General features: G+C 36.8%; 1 protein-coding gene across 1 annotated transcript; it reads right to left on the bottom strand.

The window, feature by feature from the left end:
• Positions 1 to 3055: 3055 nt before the first annotated feature.
• On the bottom strand, positions 3056 to 27606 carry LOC140145337 (GLIPR1-like protein 1). Its single transcript, XM_072167090.1, has 11 exons — positions 27325 to 27606; positions 25222 to 25270; positions 24760 to 24896; positions 23081 to 23293; positions 13239 to 13360; positions 10108 to 10196; positions 8876 to 8905; positions 7753 to 7845; positions 5465 to 5575; positions 3983 to 4019; positions 3056 to 3601 (listed from the first exon to the last, which is right to left on the bottom strand). Coding segments are annotated over exons 1-11 (963 nt in total). The 5' UTR covers positions 27406 to 27606; the 3' UTR covers positions 3056 to 3600.

Below are 27606 nucleotides of genomic sequence, written 5' to 3' on the forward strand. Positions count from 1 at the left end.
GGTACATGTACCGAATACATGTACATACATTGGCTGACCTTGTGGATTTCCTGGCCCAGCCATGCTAACCACATAAGGAGATTATACCATTAACCTAGTGCAGCTATAATTGTCATAGCAGGGTATTATTATGTAATACTCCTGATCCATATTTGGCGTTCTCTTGGACTGATCATGGAGGTAGTAGGGGACGCACCATTAGATATCATCGGGGGGGCTAGGGAGTTTGGGTCAGGCAAAATGTGGTTTTTTTTTCGCCGCCAAATTTTTCTTTGGGTCTTATGGGTACCTGGATTTTATTTGAATGAAGGTGACTCTGTCATGCTCGACGTCATATTGCATAATTGCTATACAGTATATGCAATAAACCAACCAGAACAGTATAACAATTGAAATATTAGGGACGTTGGAGGGCAGTTCTAAGATAGGTTAACGTCACAATTCTGTATTATCAGTCCAAGAGAACGCCAAATATGGATCAGGAGTATTACATAATAATACCCTGCTATGACAATAGCTGCACTAGGTTAATGGTATAATCTCCTTATGTGGTTAGCATCATGGAGCTATTAAGAATGGAGAGGCAATAGATTATGTAACGCATTGAAAACTTGTGCCGATTTGAAATCTGACAAGCTATTCATCGAAAGGTACCTTTTGTTTGGGACAAAGGGCTTCCACCATTAAATCGGTAAGCTGACCCGACAGTGTATTAACGCTTTACCTAGCAGACTACTGTCAATAAGTGATCAAACGAAAGTCGCGTGTAAGCGCTTACTATAACGAAAAGTACCTTTTGTTGTCATACCACTCAAGGGTGTAATTGAGTAGCCGTAAGCTCAAAAGGCACACATTAGCCGCTGATGCAGTTCGTTGTGACCCCACTGACTGTAGGTGCTTCATTTAAATAAATTGAATGCACTTGCTGAATGATTCAGATCAAGGCTGCCATGTCTATTACTGTATAATGGTAATAGCTATACGTATACATGTAACATATAATAAGTATACCGGTATAGGCCTATATAAAAGTTGTTTTACAAATTGACATTTTATTTTATTTTAAGAAGGAGAATGTCATAAACAGTGGCGTACTGAAGGGGGGGGGGGCAGCTCTTTTGTGAGAGGTCTTGGGAGGGGAGGAGGGAGGAAGAGATGAGAGGGGCTGGAGGAAGAGAGAAAGAGGGACAAAAAGTATGAGGGGATGGAGAAGGGAGATAAGAAGAGGGAGTGATACTTTAGCAAGGAAAGAATAAGTACAGAGAAAGGAAAAGAAAGGAATAACAAATAAATGTAGGCCTTATAATAATTATTATAGCAACTAAACACAGCCCCCCCACACACATAGGCCTAACACTAACAGCACTATAGGCAGCCATTCGATGATGTCAATGCCTTTATGCGTTACGTATTTAAAACGCCCATTCAGATGTATTTTACACCTGCCAAGCACAAGTCACCCAATTTCGAAAATTGGACGTTGAATGTACACTCTCATGAATATTGATTGGCAACATTTTCCAATATGTCAGCGCTCAAATCGGACACAATAGAACAATAGACCATTCAGTGCGCTGGTTAGCATGGCTGGGCCAGGAAATCCACAAGGTCAGCCAATGTATGTACATGTATTCGGTACATGTACCATATCTTTTACAATGGGTGATAAATTTATGGTTTGTTTTATTTCAAAACGCAACATTCGATATTCTAAAGCTTAGTCCAAATCCAAGAGAAGAACCAACTCTAGTAATTTATGTGGTTTCAAATTATATCAGACGTTGCCTTTTTGATAGAAATGGTGTTTGTTGATGTGCACAGTTTCCCATTAGATCATAACATGCTTTGTACATCCAAGGTCAAAGGTCTTTTAATCCATATTTGGCGTTGTTCTGGGACTGATTATTATTCAAGGTTGTAACGTGTGTCTATGCTATGACAACAGACACGCCCCGGTACAAACAGATATAATTGGTAAAAGAGCGTGATTATGACAAAAAAACATTAAAAAATTATACTTTAAGGCATTGTGTTTTAAATTTTTGTATGGCACATCATACATACACATGTAATGAGGTCAAAAAGGGAACAATTTTGTTTTTGACCCCTGACTCACCTGCCATTCCAAACAACCCCTTAATTTACTATGCGTGCAATACACTATGGTTACATCTCCACCATGTCCACGACAGAAAATGTACATTGTACAAGAATATTTAACCAGATTGCTGTTTTCTGTTAAAATGGCGTTGAATAGGGGGCTGGATATAGGGATTTGGAAATGTGCTCAAAAATGGCCTGCTTTAGACGGAGCTGTTGAAACTTTGAGCTATACATGCTCATGATCATGCTGAAGAACATGTACATATAATTATTAATCAAGAACATTCTTCTTGCACAAGATATAAAACACCTATAAACAGACAAAATTGGGGTTTTGTCGGCCTATTATGCAGTTTCAGTAACTGGTCTGATCTCATTTTTTCATGAGTTTTGACCATCATGGTATCACGGGATGAAGTAAAAGAAGACAATATATCTGAAATATGCTCCGATTATAACCAAAATGGTCTCAACAATTCAAATTAAGAATAGTTACACTACCTAGGATGTATCGTCACAAAGATAAATTCGCCAAATAGGTCACGATCAATACGGTTCAATGTTTATTTTTGTCAAATTTTGTTCAATCCACAAAAAAAGGATTTCTCTGGTTATAACGATTGAGAAAAAGTATAGTTTGGCCTATCTGCGGCGTAGGATTCAACATTGATCGGGGAGTGGTGTTTTGTTTACATTACCCTATCAAGAGTGCATGTCCTAACAATATTATTGTGTAGTTTATTTTCTATTGTATCCTGTTGGAAGGGAAACAGGAGGGGCAGTAAGTAACCGCCACCCATCACTGGTTACGCCACTGATGAGTACCAATCATATTGTTGAATCAATCTCAGCGACAAATGATTCATGTCGACATCATAATATTAACAAATGAAAATCACACACAGTGCCGATAAGAATAACAACATATACTAGGTTTTTATCTTGCTGATTTTATTAATATGTACCATCACCTTTGAAGATCGCGATCATCAAAATAAATCAAAAAAGGGATTTTCTTGGGACTTTAAGTATGGTGTTATGGAAATCTCTTAGAAATACATTGTGAGAAATGTTGCAATTAGTTACCAAGTGAAATCTTGCTTTACTTGGACTAGTGTGTCAAACTAATGTCAACATTTTTGGGACACTTTCAATAGGGTAATGTAAATAAGCACCCCCCCCCCCCCCACCTTCCCTCCGAACATGTTGAATCATATAATGTTGCTCCTATGTGGTGGGGAAGGAGGAGGCTAAGGAAGGGTTTAGCGACAAAAAGCGGCATTTAACTCGGATTATAGTAAACTGATCAGCTCAGGGATTTCCTCTGGGAACTAAATATGTCAAAAAAGAATGTATTATCATTTACTATAATGAATAATAAGGGACTTGTAACGTAAGCTGATTTACTATAATTACATTGTATTTAATATTTAATCTTTAAGCGTGGTATCCGGAAGTCGTCTTCATCTAGGTAGACCATAGACGGGTCAGATCTCATCTGTATAAAAAGGGAAACATACGACACGTTATTCTAAAAGCTTTAGATGAACAACATTTACGTGAAAAGAAGAAGAAGAAGAAGTCCTCATAAAAGAAGGTCAATATGGAAGGAAAAAATGCCAGGCATGTTTAGTGTTAAAGGTGACACTGTACTCTTTATTTTGATATAGGATTTTCCTATTACTTCCAAAATTTCAATGACACTATTATCTTTGTGACTGCGATTGTATGAAAGTATGCACAATCACAGGTTTTTGCCTCTTTCCCAAAAAATTGCCATAAGTTCTGCCCTGAACGTATTGTTTGCATCTCTTTTAATCCAAGTCCCCATTTATCTCAGTTGTCATTATTTTACATGATTGATATCACGTAAATTTACCATTCATTACACGGCGGTTCGCTTCCAGTTGCGGCTTCTGCAATGAAACGAAACGGTCACAAATTATTATGAACAAACATGACTATTCATTGGTGTCAAGATTCTCATCTTTATAAGTTTAAACGACAAGTTATCTTTCAAACAGGGGCGTAGCAAGCTTTCTTGGAGGGGGAAGGATAATATTGCACGTGCAATGTCGCGGGGAAAGACGAAAAATTATCGGTGAGATATACATGTATACATACAGACAGCAAAGAATGTGATGTTCTTTCCTGTATATCGAACATAAACACCACAATAACAACAACAAACAAACAAACAAAGACAGACAAATTTGTCAAAATCAGAACAGTCAATAACCTGGCCCTTTGGCTCTATAATTTAATAGATAAAGAACCGTGACATTATCATTTTTAAGAGCAGTCTGCAATGGTTAAAAATAGATAAGTACTCCGGATTCGCACGTTTGGGACTGACACGAATAGATAATGACCTAACAAAACAGAAATTACAATCGACATGGATCCGAAGAGTGATCTTTGTCAGTACTAACGGACAAAAGTAGAGACTGCCCCGTGTTTCAAAAGACTGAAGAAGTGACCCTTAACAAGGAATTTGCACTGTAAATCACACGCTTAACAGGGATTACCCAAAAAAAATGTAACAATCATATAACCAATTTTACTAATATCCGCGAAGCCAATTATAGCCAATCAAGGTATACACTGTAAATCCGTACCTGTAACACCTTTTGAACACATTTAAGGCGTTTTGCCAAATAGTTATTATTTATTATCTAGATCACAGAGAGTCTACATGTACCTTCTGAGAAAAAAAAAGTGGTTTCACCTATTATAATAAGTTATCACACTTTGAATTTGTATCTAAACGCATCCTAAATACTCAGTGACGGTGTTGATTTTATTTTGGACTTGTGATGTGTAGGAAAATAGGTTTCAAAATATGAAACCTTTTTTTCTTGAAAGCTACATGAAGATAATAATAACAAAAAACACCTAACGTGTTTAAAAAGTGTGCAGCTAGGGATTTATAGTGTATCTAAACATTTTGCCTTTGGAACTCGGAATATCTCGCGGGATTGCGCCCCTCGGGATATTCCTCGGTTCCAAAGGCAAAATGTTTAGATTTTTCACAATGCCCTCTAAATAACCGATGCGCAGTTATTAACCTCTAACTATATTTTGTAAAACAGATGGAAATAATACATGTGACACGATCTGGTCCATGGGGGCCAAAGGCGGCAAATTTGAAACTGAGATAAAGGTCAAAATATGGAGTAAAAAAACAATAAAATACATAAGAAAATAGACATCAAAAAACTTCATAACTTTTGAACCAAGTATGCTAGACCTTTGGTGTTTTCAGTGAATGATAGCCTATTGTATGTACAATGTAATAATTACAGTAACTCAATTTTCAAAAATGCCTCCTTTGGCCCCCATGGACCAAATCGTTTCTTACCGCATTTTCCACACATAACTGGACATTTTCTTCTTATAATGGCATAATACGGACATTCTTCTTGAAAATATTCTTCTTCACAATATAAATGCTCTTCATCTATGCATTGATCTGCAAAAGAAGTGATTCTTATCAATTATTGACAAACATTTGAAATTATATACCTCATATATAGATTTCTGTCATCTGATTGGTTGAAAGTGCAGTCATTGAATTAACTATGCCCGCAAAATGAACTATGGACCGGTCCATGGAAATGAACTATGGACCGGTCACGTGCGTCACGATCAAACTGCGCGTTTTTCCCAGCGTAAAATGATATTACGCACGCGTTAATGTTTTCACGCGCTATAATTACGCAGAAATCGCAGATTGTAATCTGTGTGCCGTTCGCATTGAAACTATTAATTTCTCTGGCCAAAATCGATGCTTTTAACAAAACAGATGACAAGAATCTTACGATTTGGTATATAAAACAAATATTGACTGCTTTTTATTCGGGGCATGTACGCCTCGGGGCATAGTCATGGTTTTGAGATCACCTTGGGCCTATAATTTTAACCATGCCCCTCATAGTATTCAATTCACCAATTCACCAGCTATGGGACTGCAACTTCCTGGAGCTGATTCCACATGGCCTGAGTGGCGGTGTCTCAACAGACTAAGATCAGGGGTCGGAAGGTGCAAGGTCGCTTTGCAGAAATGGGGCTACCTACCAGAAGGGCAAAACACTACCTGTGAGTGTGGAACGGTTCCACAGACTATGGAACACCTGTTGATGTGTCCACAGATGGGGCAACACTGTACACATGAGGACCTAGCTGAATTCAACGATTCTGCTCGTCACTGCGTCAGCTATTGGCTCGGGCGCATTTGACCCTGCGCTTGGACACGCTAAGAAGAAGATAGTAGTCAATATTTGTATACTATGACATTCTTTATATAATGCTCTTAGTTTGAGTTTACTAGAAAGCTCCCAGCTAACACAAAAAACGTTTTTAAAAAACTTTTTAAACAGGTTATATTTTAGATTGTTGGTTTTGGTAAAAACGTATTAATAATTTTTAAAATGTCGGGTCATAAAAACGTTTTAAAACGTTATGTATGAAAACACACTACAAAACTATTTTTAAAATGTTTTAAAAATGTTATTGTAAATTATATTTTGTGCAAACACTTTTTGCCAATATTTTGTCAACACTTAAATAACATTCTATTAGAATATTTGCAGGAGGTTATCAAAAATGTTTTTGAATGTTATGAAAACGTTTTATACCCTTCATATGCCCTTTATATAACCCAACATTTAAACTTGTTTTATTTCTTTGACAACCTTTTCTAACCTTTGGCGAATGATATCGAAAACGTTTTGTGTTTGCTGGGCCTATCCTGTTTTATCTTTCGTCATAAATATGAATCATGAATATTGCAAGAAATATTGTTGGGCCTAAATCATAATGTGGCAAAATTGAGGTACTGTCAACACATACTTCTGGAGCACTAAAATATAGTGCTCTGAAACTCGGATCTTTCGTACAATGTCCCTGCAGTACAAACTATTTTGCACACGCCGTGAGACTTTCATAATATGTGAAATGTTTTTAACACCATAGAATGTATCTTCTAGAAAAAAAATATTTTTAAATTGGCGTAGCTGTTCGGCCTTCTCTTTGCACCACGAAAGCAGAAAAGTCATGCCCTGGTACCGATGGGTTTGAACAGGTTGTGCGACGTCAACTAGTGTGATCTCACCTGATCTGGTTAGTCTCTAGCCGTTTCCAAGAAAACGTCAGAGCTAGCTATATATATCGGCGACGAGGAAGTTCCTCGAAACCTCTCCCGGTAAGCGAAATAAACAAGTAGTGTTGCAGTTACTTTCGCTAAACTTAGCACCAATTCATACGAGCCCGGGAGCCCAATCTATATCCATGACATCCCGAGTATACTCCAATTAGCAATTTCAATCTTTATGATATAAAAACTTGATTAAGGTTGGTCTTAACCATGGAATTATGGAAACTTACGGGCCTCATAACTGCTAAATTGTTGGTCTAAAGTATATAAAAAGTATATATATTTAGAACGGCAAAGACTTATGAATTTAAGATGAATTTATCAAGTCTTTGCCATTCTAAATATGTATACTTTTATATACTTTAGACCAACAATTAAGCTGTTATGAGGCCCAAAAGTTTCCATAAATTCAGGGTTAAGACCAACCTTAAATTGAACCATTTAAGTTCTCTATAAGCATGATAAGCATGATTAAGCATAATAAGCCTACTTACCCTCACAAAATGTCCCAAACCATCCTTTCTGACAAGAACATGTGCAGTCATTCTCAGTCGGTGTGCCACAATGGTGACACTTAATGGAACAATCTGAGAAGAAGCAGTATCAGGAAACGTGTGTTTGACTGGTTGTATAAAAGTTCTTTTAACCAAAGAATATTTTAATTCACCAAATCATTTCAAGTTCTAACAGATAGAGTTTGACTAAAAAGTTTTAAATCCCGTAAAAAAAAAACCAAATTGACATAGATTTAGAGTCCGTCGCAGGGCCGTCGCTAGACCATTTTCTCAAGGGGCAGTTGTGTCCTAAAATCGTGTCAAATGAAGATGCATAGGCCTTTTACAACTTTTGGTTAATTTAGTCCCGGTATTTTGATTCAGCTTACGAGGTTTGATGATGCTTTTCCAGGCATCAGAGAAACTGTTTTAGCACTCATATTTGTGATTTACATATAAAAAGGGTGGAATTATAACTCTCATTTTTGAGATTTTTGTTCAAGTTTGAGGTGAAAAAGGGAAACTCAAAGGTGACGTCTCGCAAATCTACTCACAGAATGGCTTTAAAGAGAAATGCGCAAGCCGGCAATTTGGCATTTTAATACTCACTGTGAGGAAAACATGTGCACTCAAGCAGCCAAATTTTGATTTAGGGGGGGCAAATAGGGAGCATACTATCAGATTGACATTGGTGTAGACGAGCAAATTCCTCCCTCTCTCTTTCCTTTTCTCCATCTCTCTCTTCCTTTCTCTTACTTTTTCCTTTAGGGGTCACCAGGAGGTGTCGCACCCCTCACACCCACCTACCCCCCATGGCGACGACCTTCGTCGGACAAGTATAAAACTGTCACGCTTTCGTCAGTATTATTGTGGGCTGTCCCTTGACCAATAATATTAGCGGATCGCCTTTTTTACTTAAGAAATGGCTGCTCACAAAAGAGCCGTCGTATTTCAAAATGCTATAGTTGTCCGACGCCGAACCCGTTGAAACCCTTAATAGTATATAAAAAAGGCGACCAAAAACTCCAAAAAACTATTAAAGCGAGTACATTTCAATACATTTTTTTTGGAATCATATAAAAGGAGTTAATTTATTTAAAATACAAATTTAATACATTCTTACCGCATGTGATGCCGTCTTGTTTACAATTTCCTGAAATGTTCACAAAGTAAAATAAATGTCTTTATTTGCTATACACCGTTCAATATCAGAAAAAACATTGGTGCTATCTGACAATGTTAGGAAGAAAGTTTTCCTTCGGTTGGCTCTATTACAGAATTACGATTGTAATGTACTATAATTAACTCAAAGACCCTACGAAATTAAAAAAGGGCACAATGTCTGAGAGTGATTACTAAATTTATTATCAAGCAATATTATAGCATTTTCTAAAAAGGAAGTCCTTGATTTTATTTAATAATTGAATACATGAATACAAAAGCCACCTAAGTCCATGGGAAGTGATTTTGAGAGAAAAACCTGTGTATCATTTTAATTCCTTCAGTTAGATTTACCTGGTCAATATGGTAAGTTTTACGTGCAAATGAGTGGATTAACCTGTATTAGGTATGACGATTAGCATTTCAGGGACTTCGTGGGGTTCATTTTAAATTTTGGACTTAGGTGGTTTTTTGAATCATATACAAAGACAACAATGTTAGAATGAGATTACCACTAGTAAGATAATACAAAATAAAGCGCACAGGTATGTATAATGTTGATAAGCATTCTGCCATGTAATATAAACCACACACTTTCCTTTATTAAACCCTTTTTTTTCAAAAGTCACTCTCTAGCAATGAATGTGTTACAAGTGGACTTTTATACATACTGGATTTTAATCAATGTGTTACAAGACTCAAATCATGGAATTGGGTGATTCTTTCATACATGCTATTTTTCACATGCTCAATAGACACAGAGGATGAATTTGAGTTGTTCTTTCATACATATGACAGGCCTATGTAAAGGAACACTTTCCCATGCTTAATTCAATTTGGTTTAAGTATGGACTTAGGTGGCTTTTGAATTCATATATTCAATTCATCTTTCTACACCAATGCTTTAATGGACTGATAACTTGCAATAACTATAAACTTTAGGTACTGTATTTTATGAAATAATCTATGATTTTTAATAAAATCTCGGGATCAGAATCCGATTGGAATTTTAGTCGAATTTGCGTATGGTTGAAATTTCTCGTAGGGCATGCGCAAGTATCTACGGGTAATCGACGGACTAATATATAAATAACTTTTGCTGCGACGACAAAACGTTATAAATACATGTATAAACCCAAATGATATCGAGAGTGACCGATTTATGTCAACTGAATTTTATTGAAATATACTTACTGCATTTGTTTTCAAAGCACCAATACGCTTCAGGCCCACATCCTTCACAGCTTGGTCCCTTCGTGTATGGTCTTCCCCCGTAATTGCCCCTAAATGTTGGAACCAATTTGACGTCATTCACTTTCAATGAAAACTAAATTACATTATTATTTATGATATTTCAGTTCCCCTTATTATTTATTTATTTATTTACTTCTCTGTGGTAGTACACACCATACTCACACATCCCTCCTTACACAAAAACGCACACCCCCATCCCCTTGCGGGAATTCCAACAATTATGTTGGTCATATCACACTTATACATTGTGGTGAATATGAGTTTTGAACATATCAATAACCTCGCCCTCGGCGATATCGGGCTTCTACTAAAAGGGTCATTTCTGCATGTTCCATGTCTTCCCCACATGCCAGGAATGGCGACACCGGGGTGACAGGGGTTGCACCAACCACCCAAAAAATTAGCCCGACCGATCCTACTTGAAAGGCCCCTCCACCCGCAGAACAACCTTTTTTCTTCGTGAATTATCAGTACGACGCATTCTTCACACAACGCAAATAATCGCACAATTTAAGTGTAACGGGCGCATAGCGGAATAATCTGGAGGTACACTATTTTGCCCCCTATAAGCGACTCTATGTGATGTGTCTTTGGCTCTAATCTCTTTGAGCCATATACAGTGCACAAAATAATTAAGGTACCAGTTATGTTCACCCCTTTATATTCTAACAAACACAAATATTTCAAATTTAATACATGTATACTCGTTAGCTCTGATTTAATAATAATAATAATAATATTTATTTCTTACATACAAAATCTCAATGCCCTTTAGAATATGTTAAAAACACCAAAACTGTACCTCAAATTGAACATTGTTTAATCATGTTTGTTGGATCTTTTTAATTATTTTTATGCATTTCTTGTATGTAATTGTTTGTTTTTGCTTCGTTTTTCCTGCATTGGTCCATGCTGTTGTTTTGCACTGGCATGTTGGCCATGTCCTGGGTTTTGTGTGTGCTTTTTAACCTTGTTTGTTAATAAAGTAATATGATGATTAATTACACAAATAAATTTCAACTACATGTATATCAAATAATATACAACCGATACCGAGATAAGAGATGAGAATAGGTTAAAAGGTAAGGTAAAAATTTTAAAGTTTAAGATATCACTAAATGCATCTTTTAAATGGTGTGTTTTTAAAATACCGTAATACCTTGACTACATGCCTCTTTTCGATAAAAGAGACGAGAGGCAGACATTCTCCACAAAAATATTAGTTGGAGTTTGAACAACTATATTACTGATATAGGCGGTTGTACAAACACGTATTATTGTAAGACCAATCCATTGTAATATGTTTGTGGAGGGTATTTGCCTTTCGTCTCCTTCGTCAAAAAAATACCTCGTTTAGAGGCATATGTGACCCGTTACAGCAAAAGGTACCTTAAGTCGGGAGCTACATATGCCTTATTTTGCTAGTAACAAATGCATTCTAAACCAATCATTAATCCTATTGTTGTAGAGGATAATAAGCTTGTACCTGTCTATAGAACTGTTTGTTATACAGCTCTAGTCCTTATTTGATATGGCTAATCCCTGTTCTCAAGTGGCGTGAGTGGTGGGTTACAAAAGCATTGTATTGTATTTGTATAGGTATGTAGCCACCCACTAACAATGAGAGGACATTCCTGAACCTCGTTGACTTGTAGATGATTTGAAATGACCGCCACTTCAGATTGTCATTATTGTTTGATATTTTCTGCCAACATTGGGGAAAAAGAGACACTTGTAGCAGCCGACATAAGGTACCTTTCGCTGTAACGGGTCACATATATGCTTCCGGGATATGCTTGAAGAAGGCAGAAGAAATTCTACGTTACTCTTAAAATGATTGATGGAATCTGAAAATCTATTTGTATAGGTAAGTTATTCCACAGGACTGGAGCTGCATTACAAAAAGCTCTCTCACCATAAAACTTTGTATTGCACTTTGGGACACCCACCAAATTCAGAAAGTAGCAGAAAGTAGTGAACGGGTGGATTGATATGTATTAACCGATTATTTTAAATACAGCGGGGCAAGATCATGCAAGGCCTTTAAAGTAATCAGGAGCAAATTGTACACAATACGCTGCTCAGTTGGAAGCCAGTAGAGATCGTATAAAACTGGCTTCATGTAGTCACGATATTTTACACGAAAGACCAGGCGCGCAGCAGAATTCTGAATGCGCTGCAATTTGGCGATCTCATGTTTTGGAAGGCCAAAGAGAAGACTGTTGCAGCAGTCTAATCACGAAGTGACAAACGTGTGCACTATCAAGATACTTGCAGATCCTACCAATCTTGTAGATAGCAAAAGAGGCATATCTTGTTAAAGCTTTCACATGATCTTTCATTTTAAGTGCACTATCAATCGCAACACCAATATATCAATGGATCTATAGCTACATTACCAATGGTAAGTAGTGGTAGTGGCAGGATGATCTTAACAAATTGAGATGACAGATGAATAACCTAAGTTTTTTAATCATTCAGCATTAGCTTATTGGTAACTGCCCTTGCCTTAATATCAGCATAAATCATGTAACTCAACCCATAGGATGAAATGATGTCACCTAGTGGGGCAGTATACATGGTCAATATGAGTGGACCCAGTACGGAGCCGTGAGGTACACCCTCATGAAGTAAGAATTCATCAGAGGTGACATCGTAAACATCTATGCACTGAGTACGGCCCTTGAGATAGGATGACATAATTTAAACGCAGTGCCTTTAATACCATAGCGCTAACGCAGTCGCTGCAGCATGATGTCATGATCAATCAAATCTAACGCAGCCGAAAAATCAAGTAAAGTGAGAGCGGCTTCATTTATGACCTCATTTGTTGAAATTGTTTGAGGAAAAAAAAATGGTGATCTGACACCTGCAAAAGAAACGAAATCAGAAGTAGCACGTTTGTGTTCTAATCATTTCAACGCACGAGGTCTTAAATTTGAGCTAAAAGATGCTCTTATTGGCTGCTGGTTTCAATTATGAAATATTTGTCTTTGTTTGTTTATGATATACAGGGGTGAAATAGCTGGTACCTTAATCCTTTAAGTGTACAACGCATTGTACATACTTACCCTGGTGAATAATTACAAATCACGTTCCACAAATTGCTATGCGTCCTACCCGTATAACTGTCTACAAATTTGGGGCAAAACGCTGCACCACATCCAACCTTGGTTGTCGTCGACCACACAATCTTTATAAAGGAATCCGAATACTTTTTATTAAGATTGTAATAGCTCAACATGGTCAATGTATTTCTTATTTGCATAATAATTGTTTGTTATCGAGTATATAACCAGGCGGCTGACACTGGAAAATTTGCATGGAAAAATGACCCGTCTCCTCCGCAGCCAATTTGGTTCCGCTCCATCGAAATCAAGCTGGTCACGGAGGAGACTACCCTCCTTTGTGTTTGTTCATTTGTGTATGGAGAGCCCTTTTTGGAGTCCGGAATGACTTAGGCTAGTATATGGGGAATTGTGTTTTTTCAAAACTTTCATACACAATCTTGCAAATTAGGTTTTTCTGAATCAAAATTTTGTGAGGATTCCATAAATCATGGGTGTTATTTTCTTAAAGCTGTTCTTGGGTGTTTTTTGGGTGGATTTTGGGCGAATTCTGATTTTCAGTATTTGGCATATATTATGGCATAAAAATCAACTTATTTAAGTCATGTATTGCATTTAAAGGCTTTTATATTATCATTCCAAACTTTAAATACACTTTAATATGAACTACCTCAAATATTGAAGAAATGTGTTCAAATGTTTAAATTTTTGGGTGTTTTTTGGGCGGATTTTATTTTTTTGCATTTTTGATGGGTGTTTGGGGGCGGAAAGTTGCCTTGGCAAACTAAATCCTGTGGCCTTTTTTTGATGACAATGTGCCACCTATCATAATATGTTGTTTAGGTCTGAAGTAACATATTTATATGGGCCTACATGTCTACAAAATTCCAGATGCAGCAGTTGGTGGCCATCTTATTTTTCAAAACAGCACCAATTTTGGCAATACATTCCCAATATTGTTCAAACTGACCGTTCCTATTGTGAATTTATTGGTACAGTAGCATTTGTTTTATAAGCTTAGGATATTATTTATGACGTATGCACTAACATCAACGACTTTGATATTCAAAATGGTCTCCAAAAATTCAAAATGGCGCCAAATTCAACTTATTTCCTCCAAACATTATAATGAGCATTGTAAAATATAAGTTTAAGCAAGTAACGTGTTAATTAATATACCAACACATACACAAACCCCATAATACACTGCAAATACACACCACTCCACCCCACACCCACATTCAAATGCTCACCTATAATTATGAATTCACTTTCTACAATGACATTTTGTTATAAAATAGTTCCCGAATTTAAGATCTGTAACCTTATTCCACCTTACATGTCTTCATCCATCTCCTCAGGATATGATAATGATAATTATGTTTCCGCCAAGTTTGATGTACTCTGGGCCAGCGCATACCCATAGGCCTACCCTAACCCGTAATCCTAATCTGTACCCAATACCCTTAACTCGGTACCTCATAACCATGTACCCTGCTAAATGTACATCGTACTCTGATACCTGTTCATGTAGGCCTACCCCATAACATGTATCCCCGTACTAGTACCCGAATGCTTCTACCCATATCCTCTTTGGTTCTCATAACCGTGTATTTTTGGTACATCTATCCCCATCCCTGGCCAATACCCCTACCCATCCCTGGGACTCCTAGACCCATCCATGGACCCCGAGGCCATAACCTGATATATACCCGGGGCCAGCTAGCCCATAAACCCATCCTTGGCACCCCCCCTGCCGCTATGACCCTACGCCACTGCTAACCACATCCTTAGTACCCTACGTCTCTTACTCCAGTACCCTTGCACAGTCGTTATTACTCCTAATGTCATCCCTGGGACTCCTAATGCCAAACCTGGAACCCCCAAACTCCATCCCCAGTACCCCTAACCCTATCCTAACCTTAAACCTACTACGGGACCTTGAACTCCATTCCTAAAACCTAAAAAGTCTGTCCCCGAGACTATACAAACCCCTAATCCCATCTTCGACACCTGTAACCCCACATACGGTTCCCCTTACCCAGTGCCCGGTACCCCTTACCCCGTTCCTGCATGGTACCCAGTATCCCAACCCTGGGAGCCCTAACTCAATCCCCAGTACCTCGTCCTATCCCTGGGACCTCAAACATGACCATGTGACCTCTAACCCCATTCCTGGAACCCATGACTGGTCATCCCTGAAACCCTAACCCCTTCACCGGGACCCATAACCTGTTGTACCCTTTTCCCTGCACAGTCCTCAGTACCACTAGTCCCATCCTCTGTCCCTGGTACCCATTATCCAAACCCTGAGGCACTTAACTCTATCCCCAGTCCCCTTACCATATCCCTAGATCCCCTAACACTGACCATGGAGCTCTCCCCATTCCTGGAACCCCTAACCCTCGTCTCCGGAATCCCTAACCCTGTTCCTTGATACCCCAAGCCCCATTGTCGATACCCCTAATCACATCCCTGGAACCACTAATCCCTTCACCTGGACCCATAAACTGTTGTCCCTGGGACCTTTAGGGAACCCTGTCATTGGTACACCTAACCTTCTTTCATGGTCACTCCTAAACATGTCCTTGGTATTTCTAACCCCATCCTTGATATACCTAATGTTGTCTCCGGTACTTCCATCCCTAGAAACCCTATATAAGTCCATCCCCCAGGACCCATAACCCATTTGTGGGATCACTCGGTACCCTTTACCCTGCAGTTCTCAATACCCCTAATGTTTTCCTGTTCGAAGGTGTACAGGAAGTTGCCATGGTTTGGGGGTATATTTTTTTAGCAATATTGATATATCGATGGGTGGGTTTTCAGTGGAGACCAGTGCAACCAAATGGGCACATCGTGACAAAAAGTGCCCTTAAATTTGGGTGCAATTTGTGAAAAATTGGTATAGGCCTACTGATGGGTTGCAGACACAGCAAAAAGAAGGTATAGAAAAGTCAGCATCCGAAAATCTGTGTGGCACATCTCCGTTCAAAATATTTGAAGAACCCCCTCCCCTGCTGCCATGGGCTTATGGATTTATTGATATAGCCTGCAGCCCAAACTAGCACCACCAACTGCTCTTGTTCTTGTTTAAAGGATACACGTATGGGCCAAGAAACATTTTCTATGGCATTTTAAAATGTTATAATATGCAAAATGGAGTCATCATTTAAATGTGATAAACAGATATAGGTCAACTTGCACAAGGGGTGGGGTGGGGGGGGGTGTGCATTTAATATCGGATTTGTGTGTGTTATTATTTTAATATTCATGGCACATGTCCAATCTCCTATTTTACCAGCTTGATATACATGATATAGGCTCATTGTATGATTGAAGGAAATAAATTGATTTTGGTGGCCATTTTGAATTCTTGGTGGCCATTTTGAATTTGAAAATCATCAATATTGGTGCTACTGCATGCCAACATGATAAAACTAATACAACAAGCCTAAAACAAATGCTACTGTGCCAATAAAACCATTGCTACTGTGCCAATAAACCACATTGGGAAGGGGCAGTTTGAAAAATATTGGAAATATTTTGCAAAATGGGCGCCAGTTTGAAAAACAAGATGGCCGCCTTCTGCTGCATCTGGATTTTTGTAAACATGTATAAATATGTTACTTGTGACCCAAACAACATGCCAGGATAGGTGGCACATTGTCATTATCAAAAGGCCACAGGACTTATAAACTGGGTAGTAGGGCCTACGGTCGAGTTTTTGTATCAAAAAGTACATGCATTCGCTATAAGTGACGTAAGGCTACCATAGCAACAGATGAATACAATTGTTGACTATATCGCTCTGCACTGTACAAAGTTTACGTGGTACCTATGCATTGAACCATAGATGTCAAAGAACAGGGAAAGACCTGGACCGTAACTCTATAGAATATTCATGATCACTCGCACCTGTAAGATTAGTATTTTTGGAAAAGAGCGGTATTATATTCAATCTGTGATTGCAGACATACACAGGTGATGAGTGCAACCTGCTTGTAGTGCAGGGCGATAGAGTCAAAAATGGTATATATCTATTGCTATGGTAGTTAATCCAATTATGACGTCACTTCTACGGCGAATAGTGACAAACTTGTTATCTTTTCACATTTGAAAACACTCTATATATATACATTATAAATTGCACCCAAAAGCACCCAAAAAACACCCAAAAACCCCTACAATCACCCAATTTGATAAAAGTGTCTGTCCAAATTTCTTCTGGGGTAACATTTGACCATTAATTTTTATTAAAAAAATATTCAGCACACATTAGTTCATATTATACAGCAAATAAAATGGAAATTGGGCTGAAAACATAGGAATTATTGAAAAATATGATAGTTGCCAAAAACCGCCAAAAAAAACACCCAAGAACAGTTTTTAAAAAATGACACCCATGATATTTTGATTCTACATAAAATTCTGCTTAAGAAAAACCTTGGTGGCAAGATTGTGTATGAAAAAAATGAAAGCAAAAAATAAATGACATTTCCCCATATACTATACGCTCTCAGCTAGAGTCCGACGCTGCATTGCACTAGAAATACCTTTTCTGTGAAATCGCTATCTGTCTTTAAGAGAGTTTTTCCGATAGACTCAGATGGTAGGTGGAAGATGGGGGTCAGCAAATTTTGTTCATATTTTGTCAATCAAACATGTGTCCATGAGTATTTACAGTGGAGGTATTAAAAAATTTTGAGGACCCCCCGCTGGGAGATACTGGAACCCCCTCAAAATGAACCCCTATGATTGTCTTCTCAGACACAAAAACTGCGAAATATGCGCTAACTTTCGACTAGAGCCACGTAATAACACCAATTTGCAGACAATTTATTTATACTTCACAGTAATTATGCACATTTTGTCTCGACAGAGCAATTACAAATTCTTTAGAAAAAGTTTGGATTGTTCCATTTTCAGAGAGGGGTGTAAATGGCCTTTTCAGCAATTTTATAAATGTTAAAAATCTCAATTTTGAAGCCAAGTTTACAAGATGATTGTGAGAGTTCCCCAATATTTTTGTAACGGTTATTGATATGTTGGATAAAGTAAATATAGCCCAAACAATTGAGCAAATAAAAATCATGGAGACTTTTTCTGTTTTAAAATGAGCACATCTTATTTCATGCCCTTTTTCAGAAAATGCAACCGCGACATTTCTAAGCTATAAACTCATGTTCGGTGATTTTCCATGTTTGAAAAGAAATTGGATAAAAAGTGAGCATATTAGAAGTAAACAACATCAACAATACTGTTGCATAATAAGTTTGGGGCCTAAATTTTGCTGTAGAAATGCTTAGAAAAGGACTATTCCATTATTTGTTGGGTGTCAATACCCCGTGTCAGTACTAAAATTCCCTCTGTTTTGATTTTAAAATTGCATCATGCTTATATGCATCCTCAAATGAATATTATCTCTTTCTTCCAAGGTAGATATAGCCTACAATTATTTTCTATCACATGTAGTGAACAACAAAGACAATAGTAATATTGGAATGATACATTCATCAAGTAGGGGTGTTATTATGATAAACATAAAAATGCTTATCTGCCTATGATTCCTAATTTTTGAAATACCAATCATGCTGCTGACATTCAAATCAATTGATTTTGGGATTTGTATTGAGGTTCCTATGAGTGCTCTCTCTCTCTCTCTTCCTCCTCTTTCTCTCCATGCTCCATCATATTGCAAAGCATGTAAAAATCAACATTTTTAAGTGGCATTTTCTACCATGCGTGGCAATATTTTTCAATTGTTACATCCTTTCTAGTTGTATTAAATAAAGAATACATTTTCATTTAAGGGCTCGGATTTTTCCCCAAAAGACCTAACCTGCTGTTGTGTTTTGGGAAAAAAAATCTATATCAGATTAAGGTCAAAATTTTCAATTGATCGTCGGCTTTAAGGTGGTACTACACCCCTGGCCAATTGTGTGCCTATTTTTGCATTTTTCTCACAGATTATAGCGCATTGGTGACAAGTAAGATAATATAATTATAGGGGCAAGGAGTACAACTACTGCACTGAAAATTTTATTTCAGTACAGACAACAGTTGTGGAGTTACAGTCAAAAATGAGGGAAAACCGATATTTGATCAATAAATCAATAACTACTTATCTTGAGTCACTGAAATTCCAGTGTAGTAACTGGATTCTTTGCCCCTATAATATACATAACTTTTATTACCAGTGTTTTATTAGTTTATGAGAAAAATGCAAAAATAGTCACAAATTTATCAAGAGGTGTAGTACCACCTTAAGTACATATCATCATATTTATATAATTTACTTTGAGGACTGTTAAATTTAAAAAATATATAAATTTTTAATAATTTGCCATAAAATGTGTATTATATTGCGAATTTAAAATTAGCTCTAATTTCATGGCTATCTTTACAGAATCAGATTTTTTATTGAAACTGTTGAAAAGTGACGCTACTATTTCTATACCAAAACTATTATCAAAACTGGCTCCATTCGCAGTAATTTGGAGGTCTACCTTTCTTTAAAAATTAAATAATTTCATATTCATATCCAATCCATTTGAGTGGTTAATAAAATAGCATGTTTTATTTACCAGGACATTTGCTCAATTCACTGGGGAATTAAAAATTAGTATAAATGGCTGTTGCCATGGAAACTGTCTTCTCCCGGGTGTCTTCTCTTTGAATTCTCCTAATATTATGTAGCCTAAAAATAAAGAATCCATGTATATCAATAACATACAGTGTAATACAAACTTTTGTAATGCAAGTAATATGAAAATGGGTCAATTTTGGGCCAAAATTCCCCAAATTACTAAAAACATGCATTTTATGCCTAAAGAGTACTTATGAATTTCAAGAGGTCATAGCCCGGGGTCATAGGCCACAGAAAAATATTGTTGCTGTCATCTGGAATAAGGGAGGCAACAAAAGATGGCATAGTGGGTTTTATCTTGATGATAACGTGGATGGAACCTTCCGAGTGGACCACCTGATGCGCGCTGGTACCGGAGATGGAATTTGGCAGGCACCACCATGACTATGGCTGCGCCTGTGGCAGTTTCCAGTTTCCGTGGCAACAGCCATTTATACCAAAGGGCATTTTTTTGGAAAATTTTACAAGAAAATTTACCAAATGTTACGGGGGAAATTCGCTTAAAAATGACTGAATGAGTATAAATGGCTGTTGCCATGGAAACTGCCTTCACTTTGAATTATCCGAATAGCTTACACTGTATATCAAAAATATAGAATAAACCAAAATATAAAATGTAAAACAAAGAGCAAACAATTTATCTACATGTTTCATTTTTAACAGTATGTTATTTTTCTATTTCATCATTAATATCAATATTGTTATGTAATTTTTAAACTGTTGTCTAGCTTTTTTCTATAATATGAGATTTACGGGCATTGTTCAAAGTCTAGAGTAAAAAAAAGGGTACATTTGGTCAAAATGGATTTTTGCCCGGTAGGCCCACCCTTTTTGTGGACCTCAGACCATTTTTTTTAAATTTCATGTTGAGATAGGCCTAAGTCAAATAAAAGACATACACGCACACCCCCACACACCCACACCCCGTCCTAAGAAAAACAAAACATAACCAATTAAGGGGGTACTACACCCCTGTGGTAAATTTGTGACTATTTTTTTTTTTTTTCTCAAAAACTAATAACACACAACAAAAGTTATGTATAATATTGGGGCAAGGAATCCAAATACTACACTGAAATTTCAGTGACTCGAGACAAGCGGTTCGTTATTTATGATAAGAAATGAGGTACATCCTATCGGTACCTTATTTCTTATCATAAATAACGAACCGCTTGTCTTGGGTCACTGAAATTCCAGTTTAGTAATTGGATTCCTTGCCCCAATAATATACATAAATTTTGTTACCACTGTGTTATTAGTTTTTGAGAAATATGCAAAAATAGACACAAATTTATCGAGGGGTGTAGTACCCCCTTAAAGCCCACTACTAGTATTATGATTTACCCCCCTCACTCCCAAGGTTAATAGGATTTTGTACTTAACTTGTGTTGCATGAGCCCTTTATGTAAAATGATTAAAAGTCAGAATAGGAGCTTGTGATCATCATAATAATCGTGATAACGCTAACGTATATATAAGCCTATATGTTCATGGAGCATTATTTACTGGTGATTTTACCAATATGCTGTAACAAAGAAGCACCCATCACAGATATTGGAACCATGTAGGCCTACTTGGTTTGTATTCTTAAATGTGGTGCTCAACTCATCAAAGCAATAACTGACTCAAGATAAGGGACTGATCAACAGTGAAAAGATCATACGTTTGATGTTGGTGTAATATACAGCATCATTATACCAATGCCATACCGGTTTATGGGGAAAATATATGTTTGTGTTTTCTGAAAAGTAAAGAAGTCTCCATAATTTTCATTGCATGATATAAATTACCTATGTACAGAGCTTCTCTCCTGTAATGAACAATATGAAAACAATTGGGGAACTCTTACAATGACGTCACAAAGTAGAGGGATATTTCACTTCTTTTTTCAAAAGTTGTAAAATGTGAAATATGGCCCCCCCCTGTAAATAAATGGAACATCCTGATATTAATATTTGTTGTTTTATATTTTTCAAGAAGACGAAGGATGAAAGATTTTGTGTACAAAAATTTACTTTCATAAATGCTCGTCTTAGGTGCAAAAATATTGTTCAAAAATGGTATAAAACCACATTTTACAAGTCAGGGAAATACGCGTTTGGGAGTTCATGGAGCATTATTTACTGGCGATTTTACCAATGTGCTGTAAAAGAGACGCACCCATATACTTGGTTTGTATTCTTAAATGTGGTGATCACCTCTTCAAAGCAATAACTGACTATTGACTCAAGATAAGGGACTGATACAGTAGAAAGATCATACGTTTGATGTTGGTGTAATATACAGCATCATTATACCAATGCCATATATTGGGGAAATACATGTTTGTGTTTTCTGAAAAGTAAAGAAGTCTCCATGATTTTTATTGCATTATATGAATAACCTATGTACAGAGCTTCTCTCCTGTAATGAACAATTTGAAAAAGATTGGGGAACTCTTACAATGACGTCACAAAGTAGAGGGATATTTCAGTTTTTTTTTTAAGTTGTAAAATGTGAAATATGGGCCCCCTCCCCTGTAAATAAATGGAAGATCCCAATATAAATATTTGTTGTTTTATATTTTTCAAGAAGACGAAGGATGAAAGATTTTGTGTACAAAAATTTATTTTCATTAATGGTCATCTTAGGCGGTAAAATATTGCTCAAAAATGGTATAAAACGGTATTTTACAAGTCAGGGAAATATGTGTTAGGGGCATATTTTAGGGGGTCCCATATTTCCTAGGAGGGGGCATACCAGATTTTGTAAACCTGATTACTGTGAACACTTATCCAAACTTACTAAATGGCCAAAATATGGTTGAAATTTGCTGACCCCCATCTTCCGCCTTTTTCCCATTTCATCGGTATTTCTCAGAAAATCTCTCTTAATATGTAGAAACAACCATTATTGTGCATTTTCTACGTTGTTCGTACGTGCAGGATCTTCATTATTAATGCCTAATTATTGTGATTTTGAATAGAGAGACCGGCGTACAATTACGGCGTTTGGAAATCGCATCTTAATGTTCCCGCTTACCTTTATTAGGGTATGGTAGAATAAGTTATACTCTTTGCAAAAATGCGAATTTTTTTCTAATTTAGCGTATCACTGAGAGTGTCTTTAATCTTAAGTTGGAAGGGTAAAACCCTTATACTTTTCAAATTAAAATACCGTTTTATAGTACCAGAACTATATAGTATCATTGACTTACTTGAGTGTAGTGAACACATATCGCCGAGCAACTATTTGCGTCATAATTATACCAATTGTATTCAAAGTGCCAACCATTAGTTGCACGAACGCCACCCGGAGGTGAGCCCAAGCTTCCACTATTGTACCACATATTTTGGCCGCCTCGATTGTGTCCAGCTGTACAAGCTGCCGCCCATTGTTCAGCCTCATTAGCCTCGTTGTCATCCCAATACTAGATAATTTGAAACGAAGACAAATGAAAATAGATTCATACAACGGTGAATTCATTCGGGCAGGTAGTGAAGTCATATGGTACACTATTATCTTAAAGCTAGGGTGCAATTTTTATATTCCTTTGCCCACAGACTGTGGGCCACAGTCACCGATTAAATAGGGTACATCCACTTCAGGGTAAGAGATCACACCATTAAATCGGGTCCAACCCTATCTGAGTGGAGAAATAAGAACCAGTGTTTCCATTCGCTGTCAATACCGGGTACATTAAATTGGAAAGAAAAGTTTGAAATGAAGGCTGATATGCCAATTTTTTGGTAATAGTTGTGCTCTGGGGATGTTTTTCTCATCATCTGAGCATAAAAAGATGAAAATACTACAATTCTGAAATTTCATGAAGGTTTTTTTGGTTCCATGGACCAACTGATGTCACAACATAAAGTCGCTGAGCTGTAGAGTTTGGTATGGTTTACATCATGTCCGATGCACCACTGCGAAAAATCGAGCCGCTCAACTACCAAAACAATGCTGGTTCTAGGGTACAATACCGTAAAACCCCGTCTACAAGCATATATAGTGTTTTTTATGAAAGCTAAATTAATTCGAAGCAAGCGTAAATATACCAATGCAATAGATTGGTCTTAAAATAATACTTGTTTGTATATGCTTGGATCCGTAATTTATTTGCTCAAACTCCATAATGGCGCCTGGATTAATGTAGCTTTCATTAGAAGCACTCTATATGCTTGTAGACGGGGTTTTACGGTATATCATAAACTTTTGGAAAATGACGCTATAACCATGAGAAAATGACGATTTATTGGGTACCTTTTGACACACAAAAGAATAGGAACTTGATTTAGTGGTGTGATCCCGTAACGCCCGTGGCACCATACAACTTTCAATAAAGTAATATGGCAGAATCGGGGCCTTTTAAGGCCCCTTAAAAGGCAAGTGGGATGGCAGGAATCAACGAGTGTGATTGTGGTTATGCTAAATCAAAATAGGGAATTGAGACAACGTACATGCATAAAAATAATTACAACTTTTATGGCAACAATTTCAACATTTCCACTATCATGACTATGTCTCTTGCTCAAACTGGCTGTTCGGTATAGGTATACATGTAGTAGACTCGGCTCAAAACACACAGACTGAACCAAGTGAAAAACGACATGGTATATTAAATTTGGTGCACAGTAATATCTCCCAATCACACCGAATAAAATTCCTTGTACAGCCGACGCATCACTTATTTTACGCCAAGATGTATTTAGTTGTAAAAAAATCCGAATGTATAATAATTTTGGTGACACAGTCTGCATAAGGCCCTATTCATAATAGTATGTGTATTGTTCGCTTACAGCATCAGCGATGTTAGTTAGAGAGTTGAACGATTCGAGGTAAACAAGTGAATAAACAAACAAGACAAGTTGAACTAAACAAAGTAAAGTAAATATTTACCATGTACTCCATATCTTGTGCTGATGGTGACACCTGGCCCCTTAACTCATTATGTCTGTTTAATATAGCATCCTTCTCAGCCTGGGTGAAAGGCACTATCGTACCAGTTGTCTGTCTTTTCACGTCTTCGCCGTCACCTATCATTCACACACATTCAAAATACACAACACATTAAGAAAGTCCTCACTTATTTAAACTATTATTTATCTAAACCTGTGCATGTTATTACAATTTGATTGATATGGTGAGAAGAGAGAGAGGAGAGAGAGGAGAGAGGGGAGAGATAGAGGAGGGGGAGATGGAAAGAGGAGGGAGGGATGGGCGAAGTAGTGATAGAGGAGGAGAGCGATAACGAGGGAGCGAGATATTAGAATGTTTTTGTTAGTTGAGTTGCCCTTACTTTAGTATGCCTATATTGTTTTTTTTTTTATTACGGTGTATCATTTACTCTAGTAAACATACCTAATACATCAGGTACTACATTTTTGACACCCCATTTCTGTTCAAACTCCTGAAAATGAAAAATAAAGTGAGAAAAACAAAGATAGAGTGTGTCTCGGAAGTCATTTATTTATTTTATTTGTCATAACTCAGGGGAAAGAAGAACGCGTCGCACATTACTGCAATTCAACATGAAATTACAATGGAACCATAATATGCATTGGCAGATAAACCAGAGAAAAAAAAACCGGTCATACCTGCCTGAGTACGGGGACTTGAACACCAAACATTCCGATTGCCGTTGTAAAATTGAATTATAATTTATTTAATACTAAATGTAATTAAAATCTGGTAAATCTGATGTTTGATTACACATTGGGTGTCAAATCGACCCTATTATATTTGTTTATCTGCACAAACAAAATATTTCAAGTTTCCAGTTATTTGAAAAAATTTGATCATTTGCCAAAACACAACATTTTCCAAATTTGGTCCATCAAAATACCTCTTTCAACTTATTACGGCATACTTGCAGTTGGACGCAACACGTACGATAAGTTTGCGTGATGCGAGCAACACCTGGTACACCATATTATTGACCGTCCTCGCAGTAACAAATAAGATGTTGAACATGAAGTATAAAGGTTGCAACAAAAACAATTATACAATATAGACAATAGTATTAAGCAAACATGTCACTTATTGATTGTATTGAATTTTAATTGGTCGTCAGTAAGCTATTGTAATTTTGTAAGCTACATCATAAGCTTTATTTCAATAAAAATCGGTGGTCTACAAGAGAAGATATGCATTAGGAAATGAATTTGGAGAAAACCTTCTGTTAATAAAATACTATGCTGAGCCACCAGCCTAGGTGGCTCACGCTCCAGTAATTTCAGATGATTGAGCCCAGTAATACATCAAAGAATGTCTTCCAATTCATGAAAACAAATAGATAATCAGCTTATCGGATTAAAAGCTTAGAGGGAAGGTCTTACTGCTCAGCGAGTGTTTGTAATTATCAGAAGGTTTTCTCCAAATTCATTCTCCCTAATGGGTCAATTGTATAAAGTAGTTTTAGAACAGAACAAAGGGATTCAGTCATCTGATCAATAACACAACTCATTTTACCGAAATCTCTACGACGCAAGATGCCAAATAAACCACTTTTGCGTCAAACCAATTCAAAGACAATGCAGTTTAAGTTGGATTGCGTTTTATTGGGACACCCTCCCAGCCAACACAACGCAAATGGTTGTCAGAAAACGTTTAAATGTCGGGTTATATAAAGGGTACATTAATGGTATAAAACGTTTTCATGACATTAATTAACATTTGTTGGTAATTTACTGCACAGCAAACACAAATGTTTTACAGAAAACATTTAAATGTCGGGTAATATAAAGGGTATAAAAACGTTTTAATAACATTCCAAAAACATTTTTGAAAACTTGGTACAAATCATTCTAAACAAAATGTTATTTTGGAGTAGAAAAAATATTTTACAAAAACATTTTGCCCAAAATATTTACAATAACGTTTTTAAAATGTTTTCACGACCTTTATTTAACCCGACATTTAAATTTCATTAAAATGTTTTGTAAAAAACATTTTAAGAACATTTCTGTTTGCTGCATGGGTGCAAATATTTTAACATTATTTAAGTGTTGACAAAATAATTGGAAACAAATGTTTGCAAAAATAGTTTACATGACATTCCGCTAAACATTTTTAAAATATTGTTGTAGTGTGTTTTCATTAAAAAAACGTTTTAAAACGTTTTCATGACCTCAAAACGTTTTTACCTAAACCAAAACCCAAAATATAACTTGTTTAAAACGTTTTAAAAACGTTTGTGTGTTTGTTGGGCTGTCTGTCATGTTTTGTGTTCAATAAACATTACTTTACATAGCTGTAAGATGTTTTAAAATCTAAAAAGGTTTACTGGAGTTAACCAAGTAAGTAAAAGTATGTGGAACACTCTGGAATGTTACTGGCTTACCATCTCCTTACTATGGTAGTAACTAACTAATTGACGACCCTGATGACTGGGGACAAACATGTCCACCTTTAAAACAACAAAAAACAAAAAACAAACGAGCAAACAAAAAACAAAATAATTACCTCATTTTCTATGGAGTTAGACTGTGAGAACAGAACGGCTGCGGAAGTCAAAGCCAAGAGAACGAAACCGATTGCTGTCATGATTTGGGTCCCCGGTGAAAGCGGTTGTAACGATGTCAACGTGGTTCCAATAGAGAATGATGAAGCTTATAGACGGTGGAGTGGATATATAGATAACATGTAGCGTGTGTCTCTCTTTTCTTCGAATTATTGTGCAGGTGGTGGTTTATAATTCAAAAGTTAATGGAATTATAATCCACCCCAGGCTTTTTGATCTTGTAG

This window comes from Amphiura filiformis, unplaced genomic scaffold, assembly GCF_039555335.1.
Source record: "Amphiura filiformis unplaced genomic scaffold, Afil_fr2py scaffold_226, whole genome shotgun sequence".
In the NCBI taxonomy this organism is placed as follows: Eukaryota; Metazoa; Echinodermata; class Ophiuroidea; order Amphilepidida; family Amphiuridae; genus Amphiura; species Amphiura filiformis.

What these genes read in the sequence shown, in the direction of transcription:
- LOC140145337 (XM_072167090.1), bottom strand. Translation starts at nt 27,405, where the DNA reads ATGACAGCAATCGGTTTCGTTCTCTTGGCTTTGACTTCCGCAGCCGTT. An exon ending in TATGTGTTCACTACACTCAA is followed by an intron (nt 13,361 to 23,080) that starts GTAAGTCAATGA and finishes TCCTTTATAAAG; the next exon opens with ATTGTGTGGTCGACGACAAC. An exon ending in AGTTATGTGTGGAAAATGCG is followed by an intron (nt 4,020 to 5,464) that starts GTAAGAAACGAT and finishes GTTTCATTGCAG; the next exon opens with AAGCCGCAACTGGAAGCGAA.